We start from the raw sequence: 26,228 nt of genomic DNA, 5'->3' as shown, positions 1-26,228 counted from the left end.
ACTTTTTGCGACCCCATGAACTGTAGCCCCCAGGCTGCTCTGTCCATGGGATTTTCCAGACAAGAATGCAGCAGTGGGTAGCCATTTCCTTCTCCAGGGGATCTTCCTGACCCAGGGATCAAACCCGGGTCTGCTGCTTGACAGGCAGCTTCTTTACCACTGAGCCATCTGGAAAGCCTTGTGTGTGTTGGGGTGTGTGTGTGTGTGTGTGTACAAACTGAATCACGTTACTGTACATCTGAAACTAACACAATACTGTAAATCAACAATAGCTCAGTTTTGTAAAGAAGTAGCCGATCAGCTCTCTTTCACTGCTGAGCCACCCTCCATGACACAGCAATCAGAGTTCCTTTGCCCATGACTTGCCGAAGCCTGACTCTGCTCTACCTGCCCAGCATCCTCTCATTGGATCCTCCTGGGATACCCCCCAGGCAGGTGCCATGACTATTCCCAAGTGACTGATGGGAAAGTTGATCGGAGAGGTTAGGTTCTGTACAGACACATACAATCCAGAGAGCTGAGACAAGAAAAATATATCTGGCTCCCACTGGTTCTCCCAGCCCGCCACCCTGTGCTTTTTCTAGTTCTGGATCCTTTCCACACAAATGTAGCTTTACAAGGTTGCTGTCAGTGAAAACAAAATTTTGAAATCTGCTGTTTTCACTGTACATCAATACTTTCCACCGGGTTTCTAAGTAGCTATGGAGTAATATTGCGGGAGAATAATTACACTTGGATTTTATAAAATGCTGGGCAGGAAATGGGCTTGGTGGTGGACCCCAGAGGTGGGAATACCATGGGAGACTGGCCAGTAACTAGGAGGGACATGGTGAGAGCCTTGCTCATGGTGATTTAGAAATCTTACCCTCACCCCAGATTCCACCCCCCCCCCACTGACTTGAAAAGGAATAGGTACTAAGTATGGAAAATTTGGAATGTTTTGGAAAGTTAAAGAAGCAGGAAAAATTAAATCTCACCTGCAGGATCTGAATCGCTACACTGTTTTGGGCAAATAAATTCAGCAGGAACTACTCAAACTGAAAACACACATATCCCTTAACCACAGGTTTTGCTTCTAGAAAACTATTCGACACATGTAAAAGCAGGAATATGTAAGATATATATCTAAAGACTTAAAAAAATTCTTTTTTAAAATTCCAAACCTCCGTAGCCATGCTTAAGAGAAGTGTTTATAGAAACTTCATACACTGCGATGTTCTCAGCTATTAGAGAAGGAACCTGGGCACACACTCGAAAGATTCTGAGATGAGTCTTAGGGGGCAAAGGGCAAACGTAGGTTTTATAGTGACCTACCCTTATATAGCGTATAGTTTTATAGTTTCAAAAAAGTGAGGTCTTTTTTCCTGACACGTGAAGAGACACATGCTGATGTCAGAGAAGGAAGCATAAATGCACAGCTGGTGACGTTACTTCAGAGTGCAGATGGGAGGAGGAGAATCAGTAACTTTTAAAACACAGTATAGCTAGAATTGTTCCAAATAGAAATGTTATTTTTATAATAAAACATTAAAATTTGTGTTAAAAAAAAAATCCCAAACCCTAGGAAGAACCTCTGTAAACATTTTGATGTATTTTCTTCATTTGCTTTTCCAGGGATCAATACTTTGCATGCAACACATAGATACAATTTTGTAGTCTGCTTTCATCTTTATTTTTTGCTTCGTATCCCTTGAGCGCATCTAGATTGTAAAATGCCCTTGTAAACACCATTCATAGTGCCGTCACCATTCTCTCTCGTGGACAGCTTAACCAATTCCCTTCTGTAACTTACTTTGTGTATGATTTTTCAAAGGGCACTTGAAAAACACAATCATACATTAATTTTAAAATATTTTATTGAAACAGCTGATTTATAAAGTTGTTTTAGTTTCAAGCGTACAGCAAAGTGATTCAATTAAACATATACACATTCTCTTCTGTTACACGTTATTAAAGACACGGAGGATTGTTCCTCATATATTAATTTTCAAATGCAAATTAAATGAGTGACCAGGGACTACCTATAAGTCTCAGGTGTGCCCCCTGGCACCAGGGTTCAAAATCCAGTCTGGATAAAGACGACAGTCAAGCATGCAGTCTACAAACGCCATCAATTTCCTTAGCACAAAATTCCAGAAAAAGAATTACTGTCAAAGTAATGATCATTCTAAAACATTTTTATTTTTGGCTTCCACTGGCAAATTCATGTTCAGAAATGTTGAAGCAATTTATATGCTTCCAGGAGTATAGGAGAAAGATTACCCACCAGACCTCTGACTATGTGTGAAGGTTATCATTTGAAACTGATTTCTGATTTGTTAAAAATGCAAACAAACAGAAGTGTTAATTTGCATGTCTTTGGCTTAGTAGGGGGTTGACAGCTTTTCAGGAGTTTCTTCAGTAAGTCCCCCGTGAGCTTATTCCTGGGCTGTGTCTTAGGTTCGCCACTGACGTTCCATACTCCCTTTTGCATCACGTTCTTGCCGTTGCTGGGACCTGTGTGCAGGCTTTCTGTTTCTGGGTTAAGGTGCTCTGATTGGAGTACAGTAGCTTCATTCACTATTTGCTTTCATTTGTTAGGGCAAGTCCACCATCGTTCGTGTTTTCGTTCCCAAGGCGGGAAATGATAGCTGTTTGGGGCTGTTTACTCCTCCAGGTCAAGTTAGAATTTTGTTAAGTCTGATAACTGTCCAACTAGGGTTTCATTAAACGTACAAGTTTATTTGGAAGAACGCGCTTCTAGTCTTGCCGGCAAACTTGGGTCCCTCCCAGACTTCAGGTGCGATGTCCTGTATTTACCTGGTGTCCAAACTAAGGAGAGGTCCAGCAAGCGACCCCCTCGAGCACGTCGCAGTCCCTGGCCCGCTCCAGCCCCTCCGAACAGCCTGAGTCCCGGCTGCCAACCTGGGCGCGTCGCTTGACCCCAGGGGCCCGCGAGGGGCTGCAGCCACCGGAAGGGGCCGGCTGGGCTCGGCGAGGGGGACCCCCGTGCCCTCGGGGCAGGTAAGGCCGGCGGGCTGCGAGGGCTTCCTTCCGCAGATCAAGGCCGTCCTCGGACCACGCTGGCCGCCCGCGGCGGGGGCACGGACCTGGGGTGCCTGGGGTCAGGGTCAGGCTCAAGGCGGGGGGTGGGGGGGTGGGTCGGCTCCGAGTGCGGGGGGGCCGAGCCCCCTTCTAGGGTGTGCGGTCCGCGCGTTCCGGGGCTGAGGTCGCGGCGCCGCCCCTGCACCCGTGGGCGGGGGGCCACCAGGTCCCCCGGCTCCACCCGCGCGCCCCTCCCCCCCGCCGCCGAGCGGCCGCCCCGGCCCCGCCCCCGGCCCCGCCCCACCGCAGGCCCCGCCCCCGCCGCGCCGCTCGCCCATTCAGATGTGGGTCAGGGGTGAGCGGGCGGCGCGACGTCACAAGCTTCCAAGATGGCGCCGGGCGGGCGGCTGTGAGAGGCGCTCGGCGCGCGGGGCGGGGAGCCGAGCCGAGCCGAGCCGAGCCGGCGGCGGGGCGGGCGGGCGGGCGGGCGGCGCGGGCGGGCGCGGGCGGCGCCGAAGAAGAGGCCGCGGCGGGCCGGCCGGCCGGCGGGCGAGCGCCGCCGCCGACGCACACGAGGTGAGGTGCGGGGCGCGCCCCCGGGAGAGGGGCGTGGGCGGGCGCGCGCAGAGGGGTCGCCGCGCGCGGGGTGTGTGTGTGAGGGGGGCGGGACCCCCGGCCGCCGGCCCGCCCGCCGCGGCGTGTGAGTGTGTGTGTGTGAGCGCGGGGCAGGCGGCGGGGCCCGGCACAAAGCCCCCCGCGCGCGGGGCTAGCGGGCGGCGGGCGCCGGCTCTTTGTGCCTGCTCCTCCGCGCTGCGGTCCGAGCGGCCCGGGGAGCCGCGCTGCCTGACAGGCGGGCCCCCTTTATGCACCGCCGCCGCCCCTCGCCGGGCTTCTTGCTGTGCCCGGCCCGCTGCCCGCAGGGCACGGCTGCGCGCGGCAGGGGCAGGGCGGCCTGGAGGGGCCTCTCCGGGCCGGGCCCTGCGGCGGGTGGGCGCGCGGCCCTGCCCCCAGACCTCTGGTGCGGGCGGCCGCTCGGCAGGAAGAGAGAGGGGCTGGGGGAGGGGGCGGCCGGCAGGGGGAGGGGGCCGCAGCGCCCGGCGTGTCATTCTGTTTATCTGCCTGCATGGTTCATATTCTCGCAGGCGGGGCTGGGGTGGGGTGGTGGGGGGAGAGGCGGCGATCCTGTCCCTGGGCGGGGGGGTTAGTGACTTACGGCGAGGAGGGGACGCGGCCCAGATAAAATGCTCCAGAGCGGCCCCACCCAGAACAGCGGTGAGTCGGCCCCGGGAAGTGAGCCCGCTGCGGATCCGCCCGGGCCGGGACGGTTTCGAAGTTATTTATCCCGCGTTTCTCGGGTCCCCTCCGCCTCCGGTGTGTTTCGCCGGTAGCAGTTGCCAAGCACATCTGGATAAGCGAGGGTCCCGGTCCCCCTCCCCCAGTCAGGAGTTGTCACCCGGGGAGGCTACCCCTCTCTCTGACATCTGTGGCGGGGGGGAGGGGCCGAGCCGTGCCCGTAGGAATCCTGTGGGTGAAGATTGTTGACTGATGGACGCATGGCTGTGCGGGGGGGAGGGGGGAGGTGGCAGGTAGCGGAGGGGCCTTCCAGAGCTGCTGGGGGTGTTCTCCAGGCCCCCACCCCCGGCCGCAGGGATGGAGCCGGGTCACCCATACATACCAGGCCCTTTCTGGAGCTAGCGTTTATTGCTTCCTGGCTCCTGGCTTTACTCTTCTGCGTCCCCATCTGCCAGCGTCTGGGCTCCCTGGGCCTTTCAGCAGACATTTTCAAGAGCACAGGCCATGTGGCTGGTCTGTAGCCCTGGCTCTGGGAATGGGCTTCCGCTCAGCAGAGAGCAGGGTCGCTGCAGTGGTCTGGGGAAAAAAAAAAAGGCAGATGGGCTGGCCCCCGGCTGGCCTCCAGAGACAAAGCTGTGCGGTGAGATCGCTGGTTTAGCGTGCTCTTAGCACCATGGAGGGGGGGTGAGAGGCTGATACTTGAAGTCTGCAGTAAGTGGCCCTGCCTGCCAGGGGAGTCAGTCCTGTGAGGTCCTGTGGGCAGGCGGTAGCCTGGGAAGGCTGGCAGGGAGCTTCCCACCTGCCTTGGCGGCAGCGCTCCCAGGTTGGTCTGCTTCCCTTGGGCTCCCAGCCGCCTGCGGGCTGGTTGTGGGGTGTTGCTGAGCACCCGTTGCCCAGCTCCTCCAGCCATTTGGCTGGAGTGCTGGGGCTGCGCCCATGATTTCTCTCTGCAGTGTTTTCCTGCCAGTTGTTGGGACTTGCAGATTAGTCATTCGGCTTTTACAAGCAATTCCTGAAAAGAAAAATCTCCCTCTGGTTGCTGGCTCTGGGGAGAGGAAGAAGCAGCCTGAGGGAGCCAGGCCTTTAATTAAAGCAGAACTGAAATGATTGCTGCAGTTGCTGGAAGGAGGGGGGTGGAGGCGATGTGCCCTGTCCTGCAGCCAGGTACCTGCCAGGGACAGGTAGGCCGCGTCCCGCGCTCCCTGCCTGGTCTTGGCCAGCGGCCCGGCCTTCTCCACAAGCTGCAGCCCTGGATTAATCCCTGCGTAGTGTTTTCTTTCCATGGATCAGGTTTCTCATTTTGTTAATAAGCACAGCCTCCGATCCACTTGAAGTCAGCTGTCGTGGACTCAGCAACAGGGTTTTGCATTATTGAGCTGACAGGCCTGCTGCCTTCCTGGAGTCCTCATTGTCTGCCCGGAGGTGGCGGCGGGGTGGGGGCAGTCTCTGGGAGCCGCAGCTCGCCCCCATGCAAGGGCTGGCAGGGCAGTTCTGGAGCGTCGAGAAGCGAGGAAGGAATAAAGTCCAGTTTACCCAGGGGACCCGCCGCCCTGCTTTTTTGCTCGGCCTGTTGGCCTCTAGCAGTCGGCCCCACCCACGGCTGGTCTGCCTTGCCCACCGGGGCTGAGGGCCAGTGCCCACCCCCCCACCAGGGACAGATCACTGGGGTGGGGAGGGCTCTTGTTCCCAGCTGCGTCTGCAGAGAGACCACAGGTCAGCTTCCTCCGGTCCTGGCCCAGGCGCCTGACTGAGGAGGGCCTCTGGGGGCAGTGAGGGGCACTGGCCTCAGCGCTGTTTACTCTCTAGCGGCCTTGGACAGGGATGGGCTTCTCTGGGCCTCGGTGTCTCCAATGTGTTTCTAAAGTGGGAACAGAGCTGGAGTTCACTGGCACGTATTGCAGCCCCCAGAGCTCAGCCTGGGGAAGGCGCCGGGCACACTGTCTCTGGGAGTGCCCCTGGGTGATACGGGGGCACCTGAAGAGCTGCTGAGGGCCGCCGGGCCGGCTGCGGCAGGGTGGTCACAGGGGAGCCCTGTGGTCTGGGAAGGTGGGGCCGGGGTTCCGTCAAGAGGAGGGAGACAGGAGCGTGGCCCTGTAGGTGCCCGGTTCCGGGAAGCCGGCACCCCCACTGCTGTCCGGCACCCGCGAGGCCGTGCAGGGGCCGTTTATCTGCTCAGCGAAGTGTTTTGAGAACAGATGTGGTGCCCAGCTCGTGTGCCCAGGGCTGGCCTGGGTCTTTGCCCTCTAGCGCTCAGCCTTGCCTCTGAGCAGTGCGCCTTCGGCCGGGAGGTGCAGGCTCTGCTAGTTTCCCGGGCTGTGCTGTGGGTGCAGCACCCTCGCAGACCAGGGGTTCAGTCACTGCCTGGGGCTGGGGGGGCTCCCGGATCCCAGCTTGGCTCTCCCTGGGTTAGGGGCTGCCAGCCAGCGGGGCCAGTTTGACTCGGCCCGTCGGCGGGGCTGCGCTTCCTGCTGGGAGGGGCCTCGCCGGAGGGTTAGGGACCTGGGCTGGGGGAGGGCTCCTGGGAGCAGCCGAGCCAGAAAAGCAGGTGGGGGCGGGTGGGGTTGCGAGTGGGGCCCGCCCGCCACCCCCCCCACCCCTCCACCCCCCGCGCGCTCGGTCGGGGGGTGGGGGTTAAACCTGGAGGGAGCCGCTTCCAGGCCCCACCGCCGTCCAGGAGGGGAGGGCCCGGGGCGCGCGGCCCGGGAGGGTGTGGCCAGGCCTCGAGCGGACTGAGACCCCCAGGAGATGCCTGCCCGGCGGGTGGGGTGGGGGCGTGGCCTGGGGGCTCGAGCGGGCCCTTCCGCCCGGGCGCCGCCAGTGTGCTCAGTGCGTGCTTGCTTCCTGTGAGGGGCCGCCTCCCGAGCACGTGGGTGTGGGCGCGGAGGGAGGAGCCCGGAAGGGCAGGTGGCCGGCCTCTGGGGGCGCCCGGGGCGCTCCCGCTCCTGGGAATTCCAAGGCTCCAAGGGAAGGCGGGGCCGGGCTTGGTGGGGAGGGGGCCTCCAGGTGGGGAGCGGGCCTCTTGCGGCCCTGGAGTGGTCGCCGTGCGCACTGGCCTCCCGTGGCCCCCGTGGCCTTGGGCTTCTTCCCGAGAGGGACTGGAGAACCCACGGGGGTGGGTTCTCCGCGAGAGTGAGGAGGGGCTGCCCCCGTGTCCTGGGAACGCCCCACACGTACACACAGGTGGCTGGAGGTCTCTCTCGCCCAGGCTGGGGTCGCTGCCCTTTGGCCTTCTCCTCAGCCTGCTCACAGGCCTTCAAAGGGCGGGATTGCCCACTGGCCTTGCGGTTCTCCTGCCTGTGCTGCTCGGAAGCTACCAGTGAGCTCTGGTGAGTAACTGCAGAAGGGATGAGCAGAGGGTGCAGAGTTTATGGCCAGGATGCTGGGGCAGCACCCCCGGCTCCTGGGGAACTCTCCCTGTGACGGGCAGGGGCTGCACCTGGCCCTGAGTCCCTGCTGCCCGGTGGGGGCCCGGGTGCTGCACTCCGCAGGGGTCACCTGGAGCCCACGTATCCACATTCCCTGAAGCCTTGGACGTGGATCCCACAGCTGCTTTCTCAGGAGGTGGATCTTTGTAGATAGCAGGGTCAAGGGAGCAGTGAATCCCTTTGGACAAGCAGGGGTGGCCCCAGACTGCGCGTGGGGTCGTGCTTACAGAGCGGGCCCAGCTGGCTGATCCTCCCGTAGGCTCCAGGGTCCTGGAGAAGCATCGGGTGTGGGGGCTCACGCTCTTCATGGCCCCTCTTCCCCAGGTGGCTGTGGGAGGGACGTAGGCTGGTGTGTGCTGGGGGCACCTTCTAGGAGGTCCCAGGAGCCTCGTGCCTCTCTCGGGTCTGCTCTGGTCTCCGGGTTACCTGCTTAGGCCCTGGTTGGCCTCTCTCCCCAGGCATGGGGACCTGGGAGCTCTTCCTGCTTCCCAAACAAGCCGCCTGGGGCTGCCGCTGGGGCCCCCGGAACTGGGTCCTGCCCCCTTTCTCGCCTGGATCTCAAGGTGTCTGGGAGAGAGGGTCCCTGAGGTTGTTACCTGGGAAGGTGTGTGAGGGAGCCCCTGACCGGGGCCTGGAGGTGGGGCGAGGGCTGGGAGGGGCGCCGGGGGCAGAACCTCAGGTGAGTCCTGGCCGGCCGGCCCTCTGTCCCGGGCTTGTTCCGTCCGAGGGCAGCCGGCACTCGGCCCCTGCCTGCTCTGGGCGGCTGCAGGCGGGCGCTGAGCTGCTGGGCTGCCAGGTGTGGCAGGGGCAGCACTGGCGCGCTTGGTGTCCTTTGAGTAGGAAGCGCAGCCGGGGGCGGAGTTGTCTTTGGGGCAATCGGGCACCCCTTGTCTGCTTTTCGTGGCCCACGCGTCTGGCAGAGGGGCCCGTGGGCTCTGCCGTGAGAGCGGTTCTGGGCTGTGTAGAGGCTTTCTCACCCGCCCTCCCAGGACCCGAGGCCCTTCCCTCTGGTGGAGAGGGGCTGGCGGTTTCTTCCCAGCAGCTCTGTTTGGACACCGGGAGGAAGAAGGTGCCCGCGGCTTCGGATGGGGCACTGGGGGTGGCGGGACAAGAGAGCAGGGCCTCCTTCTGGGACTCCTGGCCTGGCCTACATGGGCACGCCTGTGTGAGCACCCCTGGGCAAGCCCCGCTGTGCAAGCCGCCCAGGCAGGCTCCACACACAGTCTGGAGTCCGCTGGTGGGGCTCTGGGGGTGGAGTGAGCCCTTGGGACAGGCTCGCGCTCAAGGGCGATGGGCGGTGAGCTGCTTCGCTGGAGGGCCACTGGGGTTCCGTTGGGTGGGGGCCATGACTGCCCGGGACTGGGTGTGGACTGGCATCGCTTCCCTGGGCCGCAGGGCCGGGAGGACTCCTCCTGAAACAGCCTTTCCCCTCCGCCCCTGGGGCCTGGGCCTCTGCCCCTCCATGAGGGCGGGTTAGAGCTGGTGGGTCCTCCTCCAAGGTGTTGGCAGCGTGGGTGCACGGGGTCGTCTCTGGGCAGAGGGCCTGGGGGGTCGGGGCAGTCCTGGCCGTGAGGCGGCCGGTGGCGGCCGGGCCCGGGTACCCTGGAGCCGCGAAGGGTGAGCCTGCGCCCCGAGGCTGTGGGCAGGGTAGGGGCGCTCTCCGCAGCCTGCATTCCATGCGTGTTGACGCTGACGAGGGCTGGGCGGCTGGCCTGGTGCCTTGGGCAGGCGGCACCCCTGCCCCGGGAGCCCACCCTGCCCCTCTGCGCCTGGCTCGCGGGGCTGCCTGCTCCGCAGGCGGCAAGCCCTGCTGCTGAGGTTGTTCTCGCATGCCACCTGAAGTGCCGTTTCCTTTCTTGTCTTTGAAAACAGCTTTTCTCAGCAGCCCTCACCTAGGTTTCCAGCCTTTGGTGACCATCCGTGAGCTGAAGGAGCGGGCCTTGCCATCAGTCCTGTGTCCCCACGTGTCCTGTGGTGCCCGGAGAGGGGGTAGGAGTGTTTGAGGTGGTGGCCAACAGCTGTTGTCAGCGTGGCCTGCAGACCCCTGGGTCCTCAGGACTTTCAGAATGCTCAGACCGTCCCCACCGGCCCCCGTCCACAGGCTAACACGCACCTTGGTGCCGGCCATGGTGCTCCCCTGGGTGCCTGGGCCAGGCTGCCTCTCCGGGGGCTGTGCAGAAGGCCCAGCGGTGAGCCTCAACTCCAGGGGACACAGCGTCGCGCCAGGGGACACAGCGTCGCGCGTTCTCTGGGGCGAGCAGGGCAGGCCGTGTCTGCGACAGCACCGCGTCTGCCCGCTGCTGCTCGTGAAGGAGGGGCTGACGGGCAAGGTGGTGGTTCAGACCTGGGGACCTTTTCTCGGGTGAACGGGAGCCTCCCACCGGGGGGAGACAGCTGATGGTGCTGAGGCCAGGGAAGGGCCTGAGAAAGGCCTCCGCGTCTCGTGTGACGCGGCCGCGGTGAGGGAAAGAATCCCTGTCCTTTAACCACGTCCGAGCGCATCGGGAAGATCCGATCAGCTCTGCGAGCGACTGTTCCCGAATGACCGGCGCCTGCTGCTGCGGACTCGGGCTGGGTGTGAGCGCAGCGTGGGCTGCCGGGTTCTGCGCCTCCAGGTGCAAGTTAGTCACAGGTGCAGCGTCAGAGGCTTGTTGAGTCTGAGTGTCGGAAAGAGGAAGGCTGGCCGCCGTCTCAGGGGCCGCCTCCCCTCAGTCCGGCCTGTTCCCTCTGGCCCACTTGCCAGCTGGAGGGCACACACGGTCCCTGACCTTGGGAGCCCCTTGGGTGCCGGCGGCAGGTGGGGGAGATGGGTGCTTCTTGGAGGTGGAGGCCCTTGGGTGTGCCTGGGGGCCGCGGAGGGGCGGCCCGGTCCTCTGGAAGCCCTCCACGGACCAGCCCCGACATGGACTTTATCCAGGCCCGGGAGTCCATTGAGAGCCCTGAGCCGGGGCGTGCCTGGATGGACCTGGGTTTGAGGAGGTTACTCGGGCCTGGTGGTTCCGGGTCGTGGGGACGCCTGTGTTGGACTTGCAGCTCCTGCCTTGCTCCTGGGGGAGGCGCTCCTGGGCGCGTCCTGTGGGCCTGGCCCCGGAAGCCCCAGTTTGCGCGGGCCTCCCGTCCCCGGCCACGTGGCTGGGGGGACCCTGGGGGCGGCCCCTCCCTGGGTCCGGAAGCTCTGTCTCCCTGCAGCCAGCACACCAGCTCTCGTGCACCTGAGGTGGTGGTGCGAGGCACGCGCACACGTCGCCCCTGTGAGAAGAGGCGTGCGGCCCCTCCTGGGGTCCCCACCTCCGAGTTGTGGGCGCGTGCCGCTTCCCCACGCTTGTCCAGGTCCTTGGATGGCGGGCTTGCCCAGTCTGTGGAGTGAGGGGCTGGTTGTGCCTCTGAGACTCAGCCGCCTGCTGGGAATCGCTGTGCCCCGTCCCGCGGGTCACCGCCGGCCCGCTTTCTGCCCCGCCTCGGCAGTCCGCGGTCACCCCCTCGGGCCGCTTTGCTTCCTGGGGCGGAGGGCTGTCCACTTCTCTGTCGCTGGACGCAGCCCCTTAACGTCAGACGGCCCTTCGAGTCCCATCTGAAGACGCTCTGAGCGTGTTCCTGCCGAGTCCCGGGGACCCTCCTCTCTCACTCCCTTCCCGAGCCTGGCCTCTCCTGTTTGGTCGGCCACAGGGCCTGCTGGACAGGTGGGACCTCCTCTAAGTGTCCCCGCCGGCACTTCAGGCCCCGGGCACAGGCTGTAGCGTGTTCCTTGGCAGTTCCCTAGTTTTATCCTTGAAAACGCTTTTTAAAAGCTGGGGGGTGCCTGAGGCACCCCTGCTCCCGTGTTTTCGGTCGTGGACCGGAGCCACCTGGTGGTTACCTTTGGCGTGCCCCTGGGCTGTGGTGGGAGGCCCTCCAGGCCGGGCAGACCCTTCTGCTCGTGGCCTCCTTTGACCCCAGTCCCGGGCCTCGTCCCGGGCCTCCTGGGCGTGCCTGCTGGGGTTTGCAGAGCCCCTCCCTGTCCCCCGCAGGTGTCAGCCGGACCCTGGACGGTTAGAGTGTCGTCGGTCGTTGCTGCCTTCAGCTGGCCAACCCGTCTGCCCTGATGAGAGGTTCCTGGTGGTGGTGTTCTGTAAAGATTTTTTTTTTTTTGACATGGACTGTTTTTAAAGTCTTGGTTGGCTTTGTCCCAGTATCGCTCTGGCTTTTTGCTTATTGGCCACGAGGCGTGCGGGGTCTTCGCTTCCGGCACCGCCTGTGTTGGGGGCGAGGTCCCCTCAGAGGTTTGGAGGTGGTACCTCAGTGTCCTGCAGGTTTCTGGCTGGGCTCGGGGGTTCCTTCCTTCCCGTCGGGGCTGCTTCTCCCCTCGGGTTGTTGTGATTAGTCTAGGAGTGGGTGGGCTTGCTCGTCAGCCCGGGGACCGGCTCTGCACTGACCCTACCTAAGAAGCGTGCCAGCTGTGAGCAACTGCACCCCAGGCTCTTCCCAGGTGGGCACACGTCCCGCGTCCAGAACAGAAGCCTCTCGTGTGTCGAGTCCTGTCTGGTCCCTGGTCCCCCCTCCTGTCTTTCCCTGCTTCTGACCTTGCCCAGGGCCCCCTGTGCCCCTTTAGGGTCTGGCTGCCCTGCTCCCCCGTTTGTTGGCGGCTGCAGACATGTCCGTGGTCAGCTCTTCCTGACCCAGGTTCGGCCCGCACGCCGCCGGGGGGCTCTGCACCTGCCTGGCTCCCGGGGCTTGTGCGCCTCCCGTCTCGGTCTTTGTGAAGTCTGAGCGTCCTCTTCTCTGCCCGGAAGTCCGCTCTCAGCCTTCAGTCAGCGGGCGAACCCCGTCCTCGCCGTCTGCCTTCCAGTTTGGGCTTTGTTTCTGTGACTGTCGTGGGCAGGGTGTGTGGCCTGGGTGCTGGCTGCTGGGGTGTCTGTGCCGCCACGCGGGTGCAGGGGTGGCTGCCCTTTCCCGGGAAGGACCTCCACCCTGAGGGGGTTCTTCCTGTTGTTCAGTGGGGAAGTGTCCTCTCGCCTCATACACAGAAGCGATGATCGAAGGTGACACAGTCTGTTTTGTCTTTTAGGTCTTTGAGAGTCGTGGGTTGGTGTGAGAGAGGTTTCTAGCTTCTTGAGTTGTTTCATGCTTGGGTGTTGGAGTCTGCGACCTGGAGGGGCCCTGGGCTGGGCGGCTGCCTCACTGACTGCTGGGAGGTGCCTCGGGTGGGTGGGCGGTGGTGCGGGTCCCTCCCAGCAGGCAGCCCAGCCCTAGCCCGCCTCCAGGACAGCCCTGGGAGCCGAACCCCATTTCCTAGTCACTCTGGGCGTGTTTACGTGGGAAAGGTGTCTTCCCTTTGGGGGCCGCCGCCTCCTTCTCGACCCCCGTCGCTGGGCGTTCCCTGCCTTCTGGGAGGAGGAAGCTGGTCTCCCACAGTCCAGTGTGCGCGGGTTCCGGGTCTGGGGTCGGAGTGGGGCCGGACTGTCTGCATGCCCCGAATCTGCTCCCCGGCCCGGGCCTGACACCCCGCAGGGCGAGTAGGAAGCGGACGCAGGAGCCACCAGGCAGAGGCTCCTCAGGGCCCTGGATCCTGGCCTTGTGGGGACTCCTCCCACAGGCTCCCTGCCTCCAGGCTCCTGCTCTTTGCTGCCCGCTGCTCCCTTCCCAAGCACTCAGGCCCCTCCGGCCAGCGGGGGGCAAGGTGGGCACCTCGTCTGGATGTTTTTGTAAAAGTGATCTCGCCCCAGGCAGCGTTCCCCTGCCCTTCCCCATCTCAGCAGGCCTGGCCGGGGCCTCCCTGCAGGACCCCGCCTCGCGCCCGCCTGGTGCCCACTGGCCAGCTGTGCCAGGGCCAGCGGGGGGAGCCGGCCGCAGGTCCCGTGTCGTGCAGGTGGGAGAGACGGGTGGCTGGAGGCGCACGCAGGGTTCCCCCAGAGAGCAGGCGTGCCGGCCGTGGCCTCCTGCGAGGCGTCGCGTGGTGCTGTGAGCCCCCCGGGTGGGCTGCCCGAGTGGGACAGAGGGGCTGTGGGCGTCGAGAGCAGGCTTTGGGCGGTGGGTGGGGTGGGCGCCTCCTCCCACACTGTTCAGGCTGGGAGGCCTGCCCTGGGTCCCTCCCAACACGTCTTGAGCACGCTGACCGAGCCCCAGCGTTGTTTCCTGGGCATCCCGTCAGGAGGAGGGCAGGGCTCCTGGCATTCACAGGGCCTGTTGCTTTCCAGGAGGACGGTCTGGGAGGCCAGCCAGGAGTGGCTGGCGGGCATCCAGGCCTGGGCTCACCAGGGCTGTGGGGCCCACTCGCCAGCAGCCCCGCCTGCAGGGCAGCCAGAGAGGCCGCGGAGGCCAGTGCTGTTCCTCGGAGCGGCGGGCACAGCCCCGGCTCCGGGGTGAGGTGGTCAGCGGGCCGCCAGACCAGGTGTTGGAGGGAGGGAGGTGGGGCGCATTGGTGCCCCGTCCTGCCCCTGGGGGGAGGAGACCCGGGGGTCGTCCTGGGTGGCGAAGTCTAGAGCGGAGCTGTGCCCTCGGCTTGCTCCTGTGAACTTGGGCAGGTTGCTTAAGCCCCAGAGCCCCGGTCTCATCTGCGCTGGAGGCTTCCCTGTGAACAGGATGCTTATCAGGCTGGCATAGGGTGCCAGGAGCTGGGGCCGCCTCGCTCTGCCTCCAGGTGCCCCTCCTGCAGCCCAGGAGGGCCCAGCTCACACCTGTCAGGGCACACCTGGAGCGCCAGGCGCTCACGCCAGGTCGGCTGGACCCAGGCTTGCGGGGCAGTGGCCAGCGAGTGTCCGTGGCCTCAGTGACGCACCCACTGTGCTCAAGACCCTGGGGCGTGGCGGCCAGGTAGCGGGCATCTTGAGGGGCCCACGGCCCCCTAGTGGGCTGGGATGCCCCCTTCTCTGCTTGGAGGGGGGGCGCCTGTCGCCAGGCCCTGTTCCCCCGCGTTCCCACCTGGAGGCAGAAGGATGGGCAGCCCGAGAGCTCAGCCTCCCTGGCTCCGGGCTCCGTGTGGTCCAGGCCAAGTTGGACCGGCTGCTGTGGAATCTGGTTGAAGCACCTGAGGGTTTCTCTCACTGCCTCCTGCCCTCCCGGGCGCCAGGAGAGGCACCCCCATGAGGCCTGGGGTCCCTGGTCAGCTGTAGGGCCTGGCCTTCCGGGGGGTGGGGTGGACTGGCCACCTTGGCTTTTTGCGGCCTGAGCTGAGGGGAGGAGGGGCGCCTGGGGCCTCAGCCAGGACCCGTTGGTCACCAAGCAGTGGTCTTGGGAGCAGAGAGCTGGGAAAGTCACCCAGGGCCTCTGTTCACAAGAGACCCCTTCCTTGGGGGGTGTTGGGGTCAGCCTAGCGGGGACAACTCCCAGCCCACCTCTCTGACCTGTCCATCTGCCCGGGCTCTGGGCATGGTGGAGTGGGCGCTCAAGGCGGGCAGCAGCGCGGGGCGGTGGGGGGAGCTTGGGGCTGGCTGGGCTGGCTGCCGGGGCTGTTGCAGCCCATGGCGGCTCCTGCCAGGCTGGGCAGCGGCCCCACACCAGCAGGCCTCATGCTGCCTGCGAGCCAGGCCGGCCCCCTCACCAGCCACCCCTGCCAGCGGGGAGCCGTGCTGGGGGCAAGAGACAGCTGGCAGGCTGGAGCGAGGCCTCCCGGCACCCCGCACCCCGGGTCTGGGCACATTCCTGAGGACCGGCCGGGCCGCCCTGGCCCTGGGCGGGGGAGGGGCGTGCCAGGAGGGGCTCCGGGGCTCAGGCCTCCGCCCGCTGCCTGGCTCCATGCCCAGGGTGCCCAGGTCTGCTGCGGTGGGGGGCAAGCAGCCAGGACCTCGGGACCCCTCTCCCAGGACCTGAAGCCCTGGGGGGCCGGGAAGCCCGCCCGCATCTGGCGGCAGCTGCCAGCAGCCTTGGCGGGCTGGTATTGAAAGGGCGAGCCTTCGAGGGCCATGTGGTCAGGCCAGGCTGGGCAGGAGGGGGCTGGGCTCTGGCAGGGAGGGGGCGAGCGCAGAACCAGAGGGAAGGGCAGGGCAGGGGGCTGGGGAGCCAGAAGCGGTTGAGACTGGATCTTATAAATAGCCCGCGGCACCAGCTCCTCCATTTCTGACCTTTTGTTATGTAAATGTGGCCAGCCTAGAAGGGCCGTGCCCAGGCCTCCTGCCACCCCGCCCGCCCTCCCAGAGCTGCACGCCTGTCCCCCCACTCCCCGCCCGAGGAGGCTCTGGGGGCACCCTGTTTCCTGTGGGGGTGCGGCGGCGCCCCACACCTGCCTCCTTCCTGCCACCAGCCGGGCTGCAGGCACTGTGGCTGCTGCCTCCTGCCCAGCTGTCCGGACCCCCGACCCTGTCGCAGACGGGAGCCTGGCTCCGGCCTCGAGCCGCTCCTCCCCCCTTGCGAGGCCCGCGTGCTGACTGTGTCCACCTTCTCCTCCGCAGGTGACCAGGCATTGATGCACCCCCAGGGAGGCCGCACACTCGAGGAGGCCACCCCCCCTGGTTGCTGCTCACATGGTTTCTGGGCCCCTGGCACTCCGGTAGGCTGGGGGTGCGGCAGGGGGCGGGGTCTGCTCCTCCTCCTGGGGACTCCGGGCAGCTGAGCGCCTGGCCTGCGTGCTGGCCGCCGGCCTTTGTGTGCGGGCAGCGCTGGCAGCGTGGGGGAGGAGGGGCTGTGGCTCACGGGCTGGCGTTCTCAGCCAGGTGTTCCGCGTCTTGGGCTCTTTGTCCCCCTTGGCTGGCCAGGGCCGGGAGGGGTACTGGCTCCCGCTGGGCCGAGTGCCAGCCCACGTGGGCACTGTGCGCAGAGCCTTCCCGGGTGGACAGGGGCGTGGGGGCTTCTCTGTCTTTGCAGACAAGGGCAAGTGCAGGCCAGGGTGGGACAGCAGGTGGGCGGGCATGACCCCTCCCGAGGGGGCAGGGTGGGGACCCTGGATCCCTGCTGAGGGAGGCCTGGGGCAGTGCGCTCCTCTCCCAGGTTTTGCCCTGAGCGCAGGGACATGAAGGCCCCTGTGGGTGGGCATGCGCGCAGCCGCCGCGGGGCTCTGTGCACGGTTGTTCCCCAGTGAGAATTCCTCCCGGCGCATTTTGGCCAGTCTGCGGGGTTTCCCAAGCTCAGACAACCTGCCCTGCCCAGAAAGGCCCTGGGGCCTGTGGTACCAGGCTTGGCCAGGCCACCTCTTCTGCTCGGCACCCAGAGGCACAGGCCGGGAGGATGGGGAGGGTGGGGGGAATGGCCGGGCCGCAGCGTCACGTGGGCGGCCATTGCTGGAGGCTGCGGGTCCGACCTGCCCACGTGGTATTCGAGGAGAAGGTGGCTTCAGTGCGCTCTGGGCAACTCCACCTGCAGATCCAATTTCCGGCTGGACCGGAAAGCCGGGCCGCTGCAGAAGTGTCCATCAGGGGCTTCTGTGTCCCCGTGGTCCCTGCTGCTCACCCACAGGTCCATCTGGGCGTGGGGTCACCTTCCTCTAGGGGACAGAGCTCTGGTTTGTCTGCCCCACACATGTGCCCCCCGTTGTCACTGCGTTTTCAAGCGTACAGATGGGCTGGCGGCAGGCGGGCGGCCTGGGGGGAGGCCCCAGGAGGGCCCCCGCTGACGGGTGTGTGTGTCTGCTCGTGCCCACAGGTGGTGCGTGTGGGCAGGGCGCGGGGACATGGGGCCCGACATGGAGCTGCCCAGCCACTCCAAGCAGCTCCTGCTGCAGCTGAACCAGCAGCGCACGCAGGGCTTCCTGTGTGACGTCATCGTCATGGTGGAGAACGCCGTCTTCCGGGCCCACAAGAACGTCCTGGCCGCCAGCAGCGTCTACTTCAAGTCCCTGGTGCTGCATGACAACCTCATCAGCCTGGACACGGACATGGTCAGCTCCGCGGTGTTCCAGCAGATCCTGGACTTCATCTACACCGGCCGCCTGCTGCCCGGTGAGCCGCCAGCTGAGCCCAACTTCAGCACGCTGCTCACCGCTGCCAGCTACCTCCAGCTGCCTGAGCTGGCGGCCCTCTGCCGGCGCAAGCTCAAGAGAGCTGGCAAGCCCTTCGGCTCTGGGCGGGGCGGCGCCGGCCTGGGGCGGCACCCCCGCAGCCAGCGGCTGTCTACGGCCTCGGTCATCCAGACCCGCTACCCAGGCCTCGTGGACGGGCGCAAAGGGGCCCATGCCCCCCAGGAGCTCTCCCAGGCCAAAGGCTCCGACGATGAGCTCTTCCTGGGCGGCTTGAGCCAGGAGGGCGCGCATGGCCTGGGCCGGCCAGTCTGTCCCGGCAGCGGGGAGGCTGGCCTGGGCGGCTGCAGTACCAACGGGGCCGGCGGCAGCTGTGAGCAGGAGCTGGGCCTGGACTTGTCCAAGAAGAGCCCCCCGCTGCCCCCTGCCACCCCCGGGCCCTCCCTCACCCCCGACGACCCAGCCCAGCTGAGCGACAGCCAGGAGGGCTCGCCCCTCTCGACCTCCGCCCCTCCCGTCGCCAACAGTGCCTCTTACACCGAGCTGGGGGGGGCCCTCAGTGAGCCCATGGATCTGGAGGGGGCAGACGACAACCCGCTGTGCCTGCTGGAGGGGCCGGGCGGGCCGCCGCCCCGCAAGAGCCTCCGGCACTCGGCCCGCAAGAAGGAGTGGGCCAAGAAGGAGCCCGCGGCCGCCTCCCCGTTTGAGCGGAGGGACGTGGCGCCCAAGGGCCCGTGCCCGGGGGAGGAGGCCGAAGGGCTGGGTGACAGGGTCCCCAACGGGCTCCTGGCCGGCAGTGCGGCGGCAGGCAGGCCCTTCGGGGAGCCCCCTCACGCCTGCAAGGAGGAGGACGAGAACGGCAAGGACGGCAGCGACGACAGCGCGCAGAGCGGGAGCGAGGGCGGCCCGGCCGGCGCGCCCTACGTGTACCGGCAGGAGGGCTTCGAGCCGGTGCCCTACGGCGACAACCTGTACGTGTGCATCCCTTGCGCCAAGGGCTTCCCCAGCTCGGAGCAGCTCAACGCGCACGTGGAGACGCACGCGGAGGAGGAGCTGCTCCTCAAGGAGGAGGGCGGCGCCTACGAGACGGGCAGCGCGGGCGCCGACGAGGAGGCGGAGGACTTGTCGGCGCCCAGCGCGGCCCTGGCGGCCGGGCCGCGGCCCTTCAAGTGCTCGGCCTGCGAGAAGACCTACAAAGACGCGGCCACGCTGCGGCAGCACGAGAAGACGCACTGGCTGGCGCGGCCCTTCCCGTGCGGCATCTGCGGGAAGATGTTCACGCAGCGCGGCACCATGACGCGCCACATGCGCAGCCACCTGGGCCTCAAGCCCTTCGCGTGCGGCGAGTGCGGCATGCGCTTCACGCGCCAGTACCGCCTCACCGAGCACATGCGCGTGCACTCGGGCGAGAAGCCGTACGAGTGCCAGCTGTGCGGGGGCAAGTTCACGCAGCAGCGCAACCTCATCAGCCACCTGCGCATGCACACCGCCCCCTCCTAGAAGCCAAAGGCCCTGGCGGGCCCTCCCCCACAGCTTTAATCCGCTGCCCTGCCGCCCGCCCGGCCCGCAGGCCCGCAGCCCCGGAGCCGCCACGGTCCGCACGCCGGGCGGGGCGGGGCTGCGGGGCGGCCTGGCTCTGCGGGGGGCGGTGCCGGAGGGAGGGGTCCGCGCCCTGCCTCCCCGAGCCAGGGGTCACCGCTCAGTGGCGCTGGGACAGCGGGCCCCCACCGCCTACCTCTCCACAGCTGAAGAGCCCTCCGGGCCGGTGTGGCTGTTATTCCTACTGATCTGTTCTTTTCTTCGTTTTGAATTTTGTTTTTTAAACCAAAACCAACACGAGTTTCTTTTCCTCCGGGCCCCTCGGGGCTGAGCCTGGGTCTGCAGACTGAATGTACGGGGCTCCGCCCCACCCCGCCCGGCTGCGGCCAGGGCCCAGCCTCCGGGCCCAGGAGCCCCACTCGGCCAAAGGCTCCCCTGGGCTTGAGCCCCCGGCCGCCTCAGGAGAGAGTGCTTCCCCGTAGCTGCCCGGGAATCTTCTTTGTTTAGAGGTACTTGTGTTGATGACACGAAAACCCCGTGTAACGTGTATGTGAGTGTGGGAACTGGAAGGTCTGGGGTGCGGGGGGCGGGGGGCTGGCCGCGGTGCGGGGTCGGTACGTTTCCATTTTCTCCGTGTGTGTGTGCGTGCAGCGTGCATGTGGATCATGCCCCACCCCACCCCCACCCCACCCCACCCCCATCAAGGCGGAGAGACTTCTGACCTTTGCTACCTCTTGACTTGAACAGGACGCGGTTGGTGATGGCAGTTGTGGCCATGACACTTGCTTTTTCCTCTGGGCCCCGTCAACAGGGGCGCCTGCGTGTCTCGTGGGCGTCTGGCCAGCCGCCGCTCTGACCTGGCTCAGTGGGCATGGGCGCTCCGCGCCTGGGGAGCAGGGGAGGAAGTGAGCCCCTCCCCGCCCGGTCCCGGGCCCCCGAGGGCTTGCCCTCCGGAGAGCAGCACAGTCAACCTGGCCGGTGCCCGGCCCCCTTCACCTTGGCACCTGTCAGCGGACTGGCAGCCACCACGGGCTCACCCTGAGTCCCACCCCCGCCCTGGGCTCTGTCAACCTCAGACACCTCCAGGGCTCTAGAGGCTAGCTCGCAAGGCCGGGCTAAGGTCACGAGGTCGGCCCGCTGTCCTCAGCCAGCTGCAGCCACAGGGCTGGACCAGCGGCTTTATCTCCATTTTGCTTCCTGGTTTTATTTCTTCTCTTTTCTTTCTACTTTAATTTCAGACCAAAAATTCCAGAGTCATCCCTTCCCCCCCTCCAGAGACCCTCCAGCTGAAACCAGGGCCCCGGGTGGAGGGCGTGGGGAGTGAGGAGGCTCGGGCCACGCGGAGCCTTGCTGAGCCTGCTGCCGTCCCCTTTGGGGACGCCTGTTCCAGCAAGTCAGGCAGGACCCCCCAGCCTCTCTGCTCGCCCCCCCCCCCCCCCCCCCCATCAGCACTTAAGCCACACGACAAAAGTCTGTAGCGGGAGCTGCACACAGGCCCGTGGGCGCAGCCCCGGTGAAGCAGGTGGTTCAGGGCAGAGCTTCAGGGACGGGGCATAGAGGCCCTCAGGCGACCTTCGTGCGACGTAGTATTGTACCCACCTGAGTATTGTATCGAGCCTTCTCTGTATTTTAACAAGAAAGCAAAACACTAGTTTCTTATTTAAGACATTAAGGGTTTGTGGGGTGGGGTGGGGTTCACAGGACACTTGGATTTGTTCTCCTTTTCCCTTGGTTTCACGTGGAGTGCGTGCTTGTGGATGTGTGTGGACGTGTGTCAGAGCCTCACCAGGAGATTAGGCCATTGGAGGCCCAGGGCGGCTTACAGTTCTCTGCTTTAGTCACTTAATTCCTGAATGTTTCGGAGAACAGGAAACAATAGCAGATATGTAGGAAAGGATTTAAAAAAAAAAAAAAAGCTCACACCCAAATTCACAAAAGCTATTTTTTAAACCAAAGCACATTTTGAATGCATATGGAACCTCAATGGGCTCAGAAAAAAAGATACTAATATATTTATCTCATTGTTTACATAAACTTTTACAGTTTCAGACCTCAGCAGCTGTAAGGCCAGTCCCAGTGAGTCCCCACCTTCCGCTCGAGGCCCTGAGTCGGCCCGGAGGGCTCACGGGCAGGGAGGCCACCGGGGGGAGGGGGGTGGGGTGGGCGGGCGGCTTGGAGGCCCGTCTTCGCGGAGCCCTCCTCCCAGCCCAGCTGGCACCAAAGAGCCGGGGCCCGCGCCGACTGGCCCCCGGGCCTCCTGGCCAGGCCAAGCGGTCCGGCCAGCTGGCGCGGCAGGGCGACCTCACCTGTGGCTGCAGAACTTGGGTCTGGGCTTGGGCCCCGGGATGGAGGTGCATCCCGTCCCGCTGCTCTGCCCGCGAGACCCCCGGTGGGTTGATGTGAGGGTCCCTCTCAAGCCAAAAAGCCAGGACCTTCGCACGGCCCCGCGGAGACTCCGGCGGTCCAGCTGTGGGAAGGCTCGCTGGGCCGGTCCTTACGACACAGACGGTGCGAACAACTTTTGTATCGATATGTTTGTGCGGTGATGAATGTATTTATTTCTCAGACTGGGGCGAGCGGCAGGCCGGGCTCCGCCACGCCACGCACGCTCCCCCGCGAGACCGAGCCCGCCGCCGAGGCTCCTCCAGGATTGCAAAAAAAAAAGACGGACCTTTAAGCAGATCTGAATCTCAGAGACGCGCAGCATAGCCATACACCTCAGCCTGTGAAACGGACGCTCGACTCAGAACCTCACGCAGCCGGATGTGTTCCCGGCGGCCGCCACCCGGGGGCGCCGGCTGTCCGCCAGCCCCACCCGTCAGTATTCACTGGACTGGCCGCTAACAGGAGTGCGATCGATCATGGGGCGGGCGGACCCCAGCCGCCCTCCCGGCAGCCATCCCGGGCCGGGGCGAGGCTTGGGCAGCCAGGAGGGCAGGGCCGCCCACCCTTCCCTGCGGCTTGGGGACGAAAGCAGAGGCGCCGGGCCTTTGGCGGTGCCCCGTGCAGGGACCAAGGCCCCCGCTCCCCCGGGCAGCGGTGGTCACCGAGCCCGCGAATCTGATGCCTGGAGGGGTGGAGCAGGCCCGCCCAGAGCCCGGTTTGACATTCCACGTCAGGGGGTGGGGGTACGCCGTGGGAGTCGAGGCTGCCCGGGACCCCCGGCTTGTCACCCCATTGCGACTTTCTACCGGGAGCCCCTCCCCCTACCTCACCTTGCTATTTATTGCTGTAATTTATTGACCTCAAATATGCTGCATAACAGACCTCACTCGGGCAGGGAGGGTCCCTGGGGCTCCTCCCCGCCGCTTGGCGGGGCCCCATGGGGCCAGGTGCTGAGGGGACCCCCTGCCCCCACCCACCACTTGCTTCCCTGTCCCCCACTGGGGAAGCCCAGGTTGGGCGCTGGCCCATTCACAAATACCTCGTCGGAGAGGGGGGATGGGGTTTCGCTGTTTCTTGACCGGGAACTGGAGGCGGACTCACGTCCGGCTAGGCGCCCTTCCCGGGAAGGGGGCGCGCGATCGCACTCCTGTGCTGGCCACTGCCGCTGTCAGGCACCACACTGCCCTCACCTCCCTCCAGAGTCTGGATAATTCAGGTCAGAGCTGGGGGTGCGCAGCCCTCCAGTATCATAAAGCTGGTCACTGATGTCTCCATTCAGAGCGTGCAGTCTTAATGTACAGTGACGAGATACTGTTATTTTATGATCTTTTCATTAAAAGCTTGATTCGAAACTCGTGTGAGGTCTCTGCTCTCTGGCTGTGTTTTTGCTAAATGACCAACTGCTTTCCTTTCTCCGTCCAGTGCTTTCAGGAGCTGGGTTGCAGAGTTGGGCGGGATCTGCCCACCTCAGTCCTAAGAGTGAGTTTCAGAGGGGCCTGGGTCCTCACTTGGTAGCAGGTGAGCTGGGCAGTAGGGTCTGCACTGTTGGCTCAAGACGGCTGAGGCGGTTTGGGAAGCAGGGGGTGTGTGGATGGGCTGTGGACCTGGTGGCCAGGATGCCAGGAGGTCTGGCCAGTGCCCAGCACCACCTTTGGGGTAGTGGGATCGGGCTGGGGGATGGGCCGGCTCCTTCCTCTCCACCCCTTCTTGGTCACTTGGTAGGGGAGTGGGTGAGCTTAGCCTCCAGGGTCGGTGTAGTAGGCCCCATTTCCTGGAGGACTGTCCCACCTGAACCCAGGTGGGCATCCCAGGCGGAGACAGACCCAGGAGGAGGGATGGCCTGGGGCTGGGAGAGTGTCCGTCCAGCTCAGCCCCCGGGCTCCAGGGACCGCAGGCGGCTACAGGCCCGCAGTGGGCCGGTCCCCAGAACGGCGTGGCCATTGCTGCTGTAACCCTTGGTGAGTTCTGCTCAGCTGTTTAAAAAAGGGTTTTTATTTTTGTGGTTTATCAAAGGCGGTACTCAAAGATAGTTTGAATTATCAAATGACTCTTAAAAAGGCCTTAAACTAAACTTAAAACTAAGCATGGTTTCTGGTCCTTCCAAGCCCACAGCCACACGCTGGCCGCAGGGTAGGTGATCACTGTGGCTCATCCCTCTACCCTCTTCCCCTCCCCACACCCCTGAGTAAGTTACCAGACGGGCAGTGTGATCTGGGGCTTGGCAAACCCTCCCCAGAAAGGCGCCAGAGCAGAAGCAGCCAAAGCGGGCGTGGCCACGCTCGTGGTCATTCACCCACCGCGGAGCAGTGCGCATGCGTGATGGCCATCACTGCGCACATTTGTTTATTCCTGGGCCAGCGAGTATATCGGCCCTTTTTATTTTTCTGGAGGCTTAATAATGATCGTATTTTTTCAATTCTCCACCTTTTCGCCCTGAAACGCCTCCCGGGCCTGTTTTCCACAGAATCGGACACGATTCTCGAGCCTGCTGTTCCGCACAGGTTGGGCTGAGGTCCTGCCTCCCTGTCCTGCATCCTCCGTCCTGGCTTCTGGCTCCCAGGTGTTCTCCCTTGGGTGACGTGTATTTCCTCCAGGACCTTCCTGACCACACGTGGGAAGTAGGTTTTTGAGACTTAAAATGTTAAAAAATGTTTAAATGACATAGAGTTTATGATTACCATTCGGTTGGGTGTGGAATTGTGGGTTGGACATCATTTTCCTGGGGAATTTTGAAGGAGGACCCTGGTCAGACCGGGTTAGGGCCCACCCTAGAGATCCATCTCTAGACACAGTCACGTTCTGAGATGCTGGGGGGCACGCTTCACCCCAAGGGGCACACAGGCCTCCACGTGTGGCTGCAGGGGCCCAGGCAGCCCTCGGTCTGTGTTGACATCACTCGCAGCGTGGGCCCCGCTCACAGGATTAGTGTCCGCTCTCCTGCCTCAGGGCGCAGGCCCCCACTGCCCTGCACGGATAGGGTCGCGTCACCCCCCACAGTGCGCCCCCCACCCCCGAGAAACTGGCGAGGCTCCTCCCGCGTCCCCCCTGTCCTTCCAGAAGGTTTCATCACCATCCACTCTGTGCTGCTGTCTTGGCCACAGGCCCTGGCAGAGGCGTGTGTGGGCTGGGTCATGGCCACCGGGAGCCTGAGACACCAGGACTCGTTTGGCAATGGGGCCCCCAGAACCTTCCATCTTTACGATGCTACAGGCAGCCTTTCCAGGCCCTGGGGGTGCCTCCCAGGACTTGGGCAGAGATCAGGCCAGTGTCTGTCCCACGCGCTCTGAGGGCTCCTTCCTGATGGGGACACAGACTTTATCACAGTCACAGTAAGTGGACGACTCCCCGGTAAACAGGTGGGCGAAGGGCTGTGAGGAGCTGGTCAGACCATACGCTCAGGCAGGGCCGCCCACGTGTGGGGAACAGCCTGTGCCAGCAGCGGAGGCCTCAGAGCACGTGGTCTGTTTACGGGACTGAGGCGACTGCCCCATGGCTGGAGTGGGAGACATGCCAGGTGCTGGCCGGTGGGCCCACGTCGTGGGGACTCTGTGTCTCCATTGTTTGATACATCAGGATTTGTATAAATCCTCTTTCTCTTTTTTATTTTGCTGTGCCACTAGTTTCACAGGGGGGCTTCCCTTGTGGCTCAGCTGGTAAAGAATCTGCCTGCAGTGTGGAAGACCTGGATTCGATCCCTGGGCTGGGAAGATCCTCTGGAGAAGGGAAAGGCTAGCCACTCCAGTATTCTGGCCTGGAGAACTCCATGGTCTGTGTAGCCCATGGGGTCGCAGAGTCGGATGCGACTGAGCGACTTTCGAGTCACTTGCAGGATCTTAGTTCCCGACTAGAAGTCAAACCTGAGCCCTGGCAATGATAGCATGGAGGCCTAACCACAGGGGATTCCCCTTTTCTCTCTCATCAGGCAAAAACTGTTTCACATATGGCAACAAAAACAAAACCCCACAGGCCTGGGCTTTATGCTGATTCACTAATTCTTTCTCTGATCAGACACTTACTGAGCCCCTGGCATCCCACACAGTCCTCAGCTGACGGCGCACTGAGCGTGCAGCTGCCGGACTCAGTCCTGAAGATAGGGTGGGGAGCCCTGCACCACCCTCTTCCTGGGCTGTGCCCCTCGGTGGGGGCCCCCGGGTGGGCAGGGAGGCCCCAGAGGAGGACCTTGAACCTGAGTCCTTGGGGGAGGGGCAGAGCCGGGCCAGCGGGCAGGGTGGGAAGGCAGGCAGGTGTTTTCGTCCTCAGGTCTGCTGGGAGCAAAGGGCAGGAGCGCTGGCTGGGGGTCTGTTGCCATGGCTCCTGCCACCCCCGGGCCCCACGGCCCAGGCAGTGGCTTGCATTTCCCCGGAGGCTTTGTCTGCCCCAGTCTTTCCCCGTGGAGGCTCTCCTCCTAAAGACCAGGGGTGGGGAGGGGTCAAGGTGCCCTTTAGCTCACGCTTGGAAGTTGCAGAAAAGCAACCTGGGGTGGGGTGGGGGGAGGTAGCCCCACCTGACAGATGCAGAACCTGAGGTGCAGAGCTTCGGGGGCTCTCACGCCAACACCTCCACCAGCACAGACTGACAAGGCTCCATCCCGGCTGACCAGGCAGAGCGGTGGGGGCAGGACCCTGGGTGGGGCGCAGCATCAGTGGTGCCCAGTTCCTCCCCATCTCAACACCCACCTCAGGGCCTCTCTGCCTTAATAG

At 63.9% G+C, this 26,228-nt stretch overlaps 1 protein-coding gene across 3 annotated transcripts; it reads left to right on the top strand.

Annotated features, from left to right (window-relative positions):
• The first annotated feature begins 3,528 nt into the window (after positions 1 to 3,528).
• HIC2 (HIC ZBTB transcriptional repressor 2) lies at positions 3,529 to 22,884 on the top strand. 3 transcript variants are annotated; one of them, XM_027566108.1, is made up of 3 exons: positions 3,529 to 3,600; positions 16,106 to 16,203; positions 17,292 to 22,884. In XM_027566108.1, exons 2-3 carry the CDS (start codon positions 16,178 to 16,180, stop codon positions 19,102 to 19,104), a joined length of 1,839 nt encoding a protein of 612 aa, XP_027421909.1. In that variant the 5' UTR covers positions 3,529 to 3,600; positions 16,106 to 16,177; the 3' UTR covers positions 19,105 to 22,884. The 3 variants fall into 3 exon arrangements, with proteins under 3 accessions (XP_027421909.1, XP_027421910.1, XP_027421911.1); XM_027566109.1 differs by lacking the exon at positions 3,529 to 3,600 and adding an exon at positions 6,903 to 7,643; XM_027566110.1 differs by lacking the exon at positions 3,529 to 3,600 and having other exon boundaries at positions 16,050 to 16,203; positions 17,292 to 22,880.
• The last annotated feature ends 3,344 nt before the right edge of the window (positions 22,885 to 26,228 follow it).

The sequence above is a fragment of the Bos indicus x Bos taurus genome, chromosome 17, assembly GCF_003369695.1.
Source record: "Bos indicus x Bos taurus breed Angus x Brahman F1 hybrid chromosome 17, Bos_hybrid_MaternalHap_v2.0, whole genome shotgun sequence".
In the NCBI taxonomy this organism is placed as follows: Eukaryota; Metazoa; Chordata; class Mammalia; order Artiodactyla; family Bovidae; genus Bos; species Bos indicus x Bos taurus.
The sequence above is the reverse complement of the archived record's forward strand: the minus strand, read 5'-3'. Positions and strand labels throughout refer to the sequence as shown.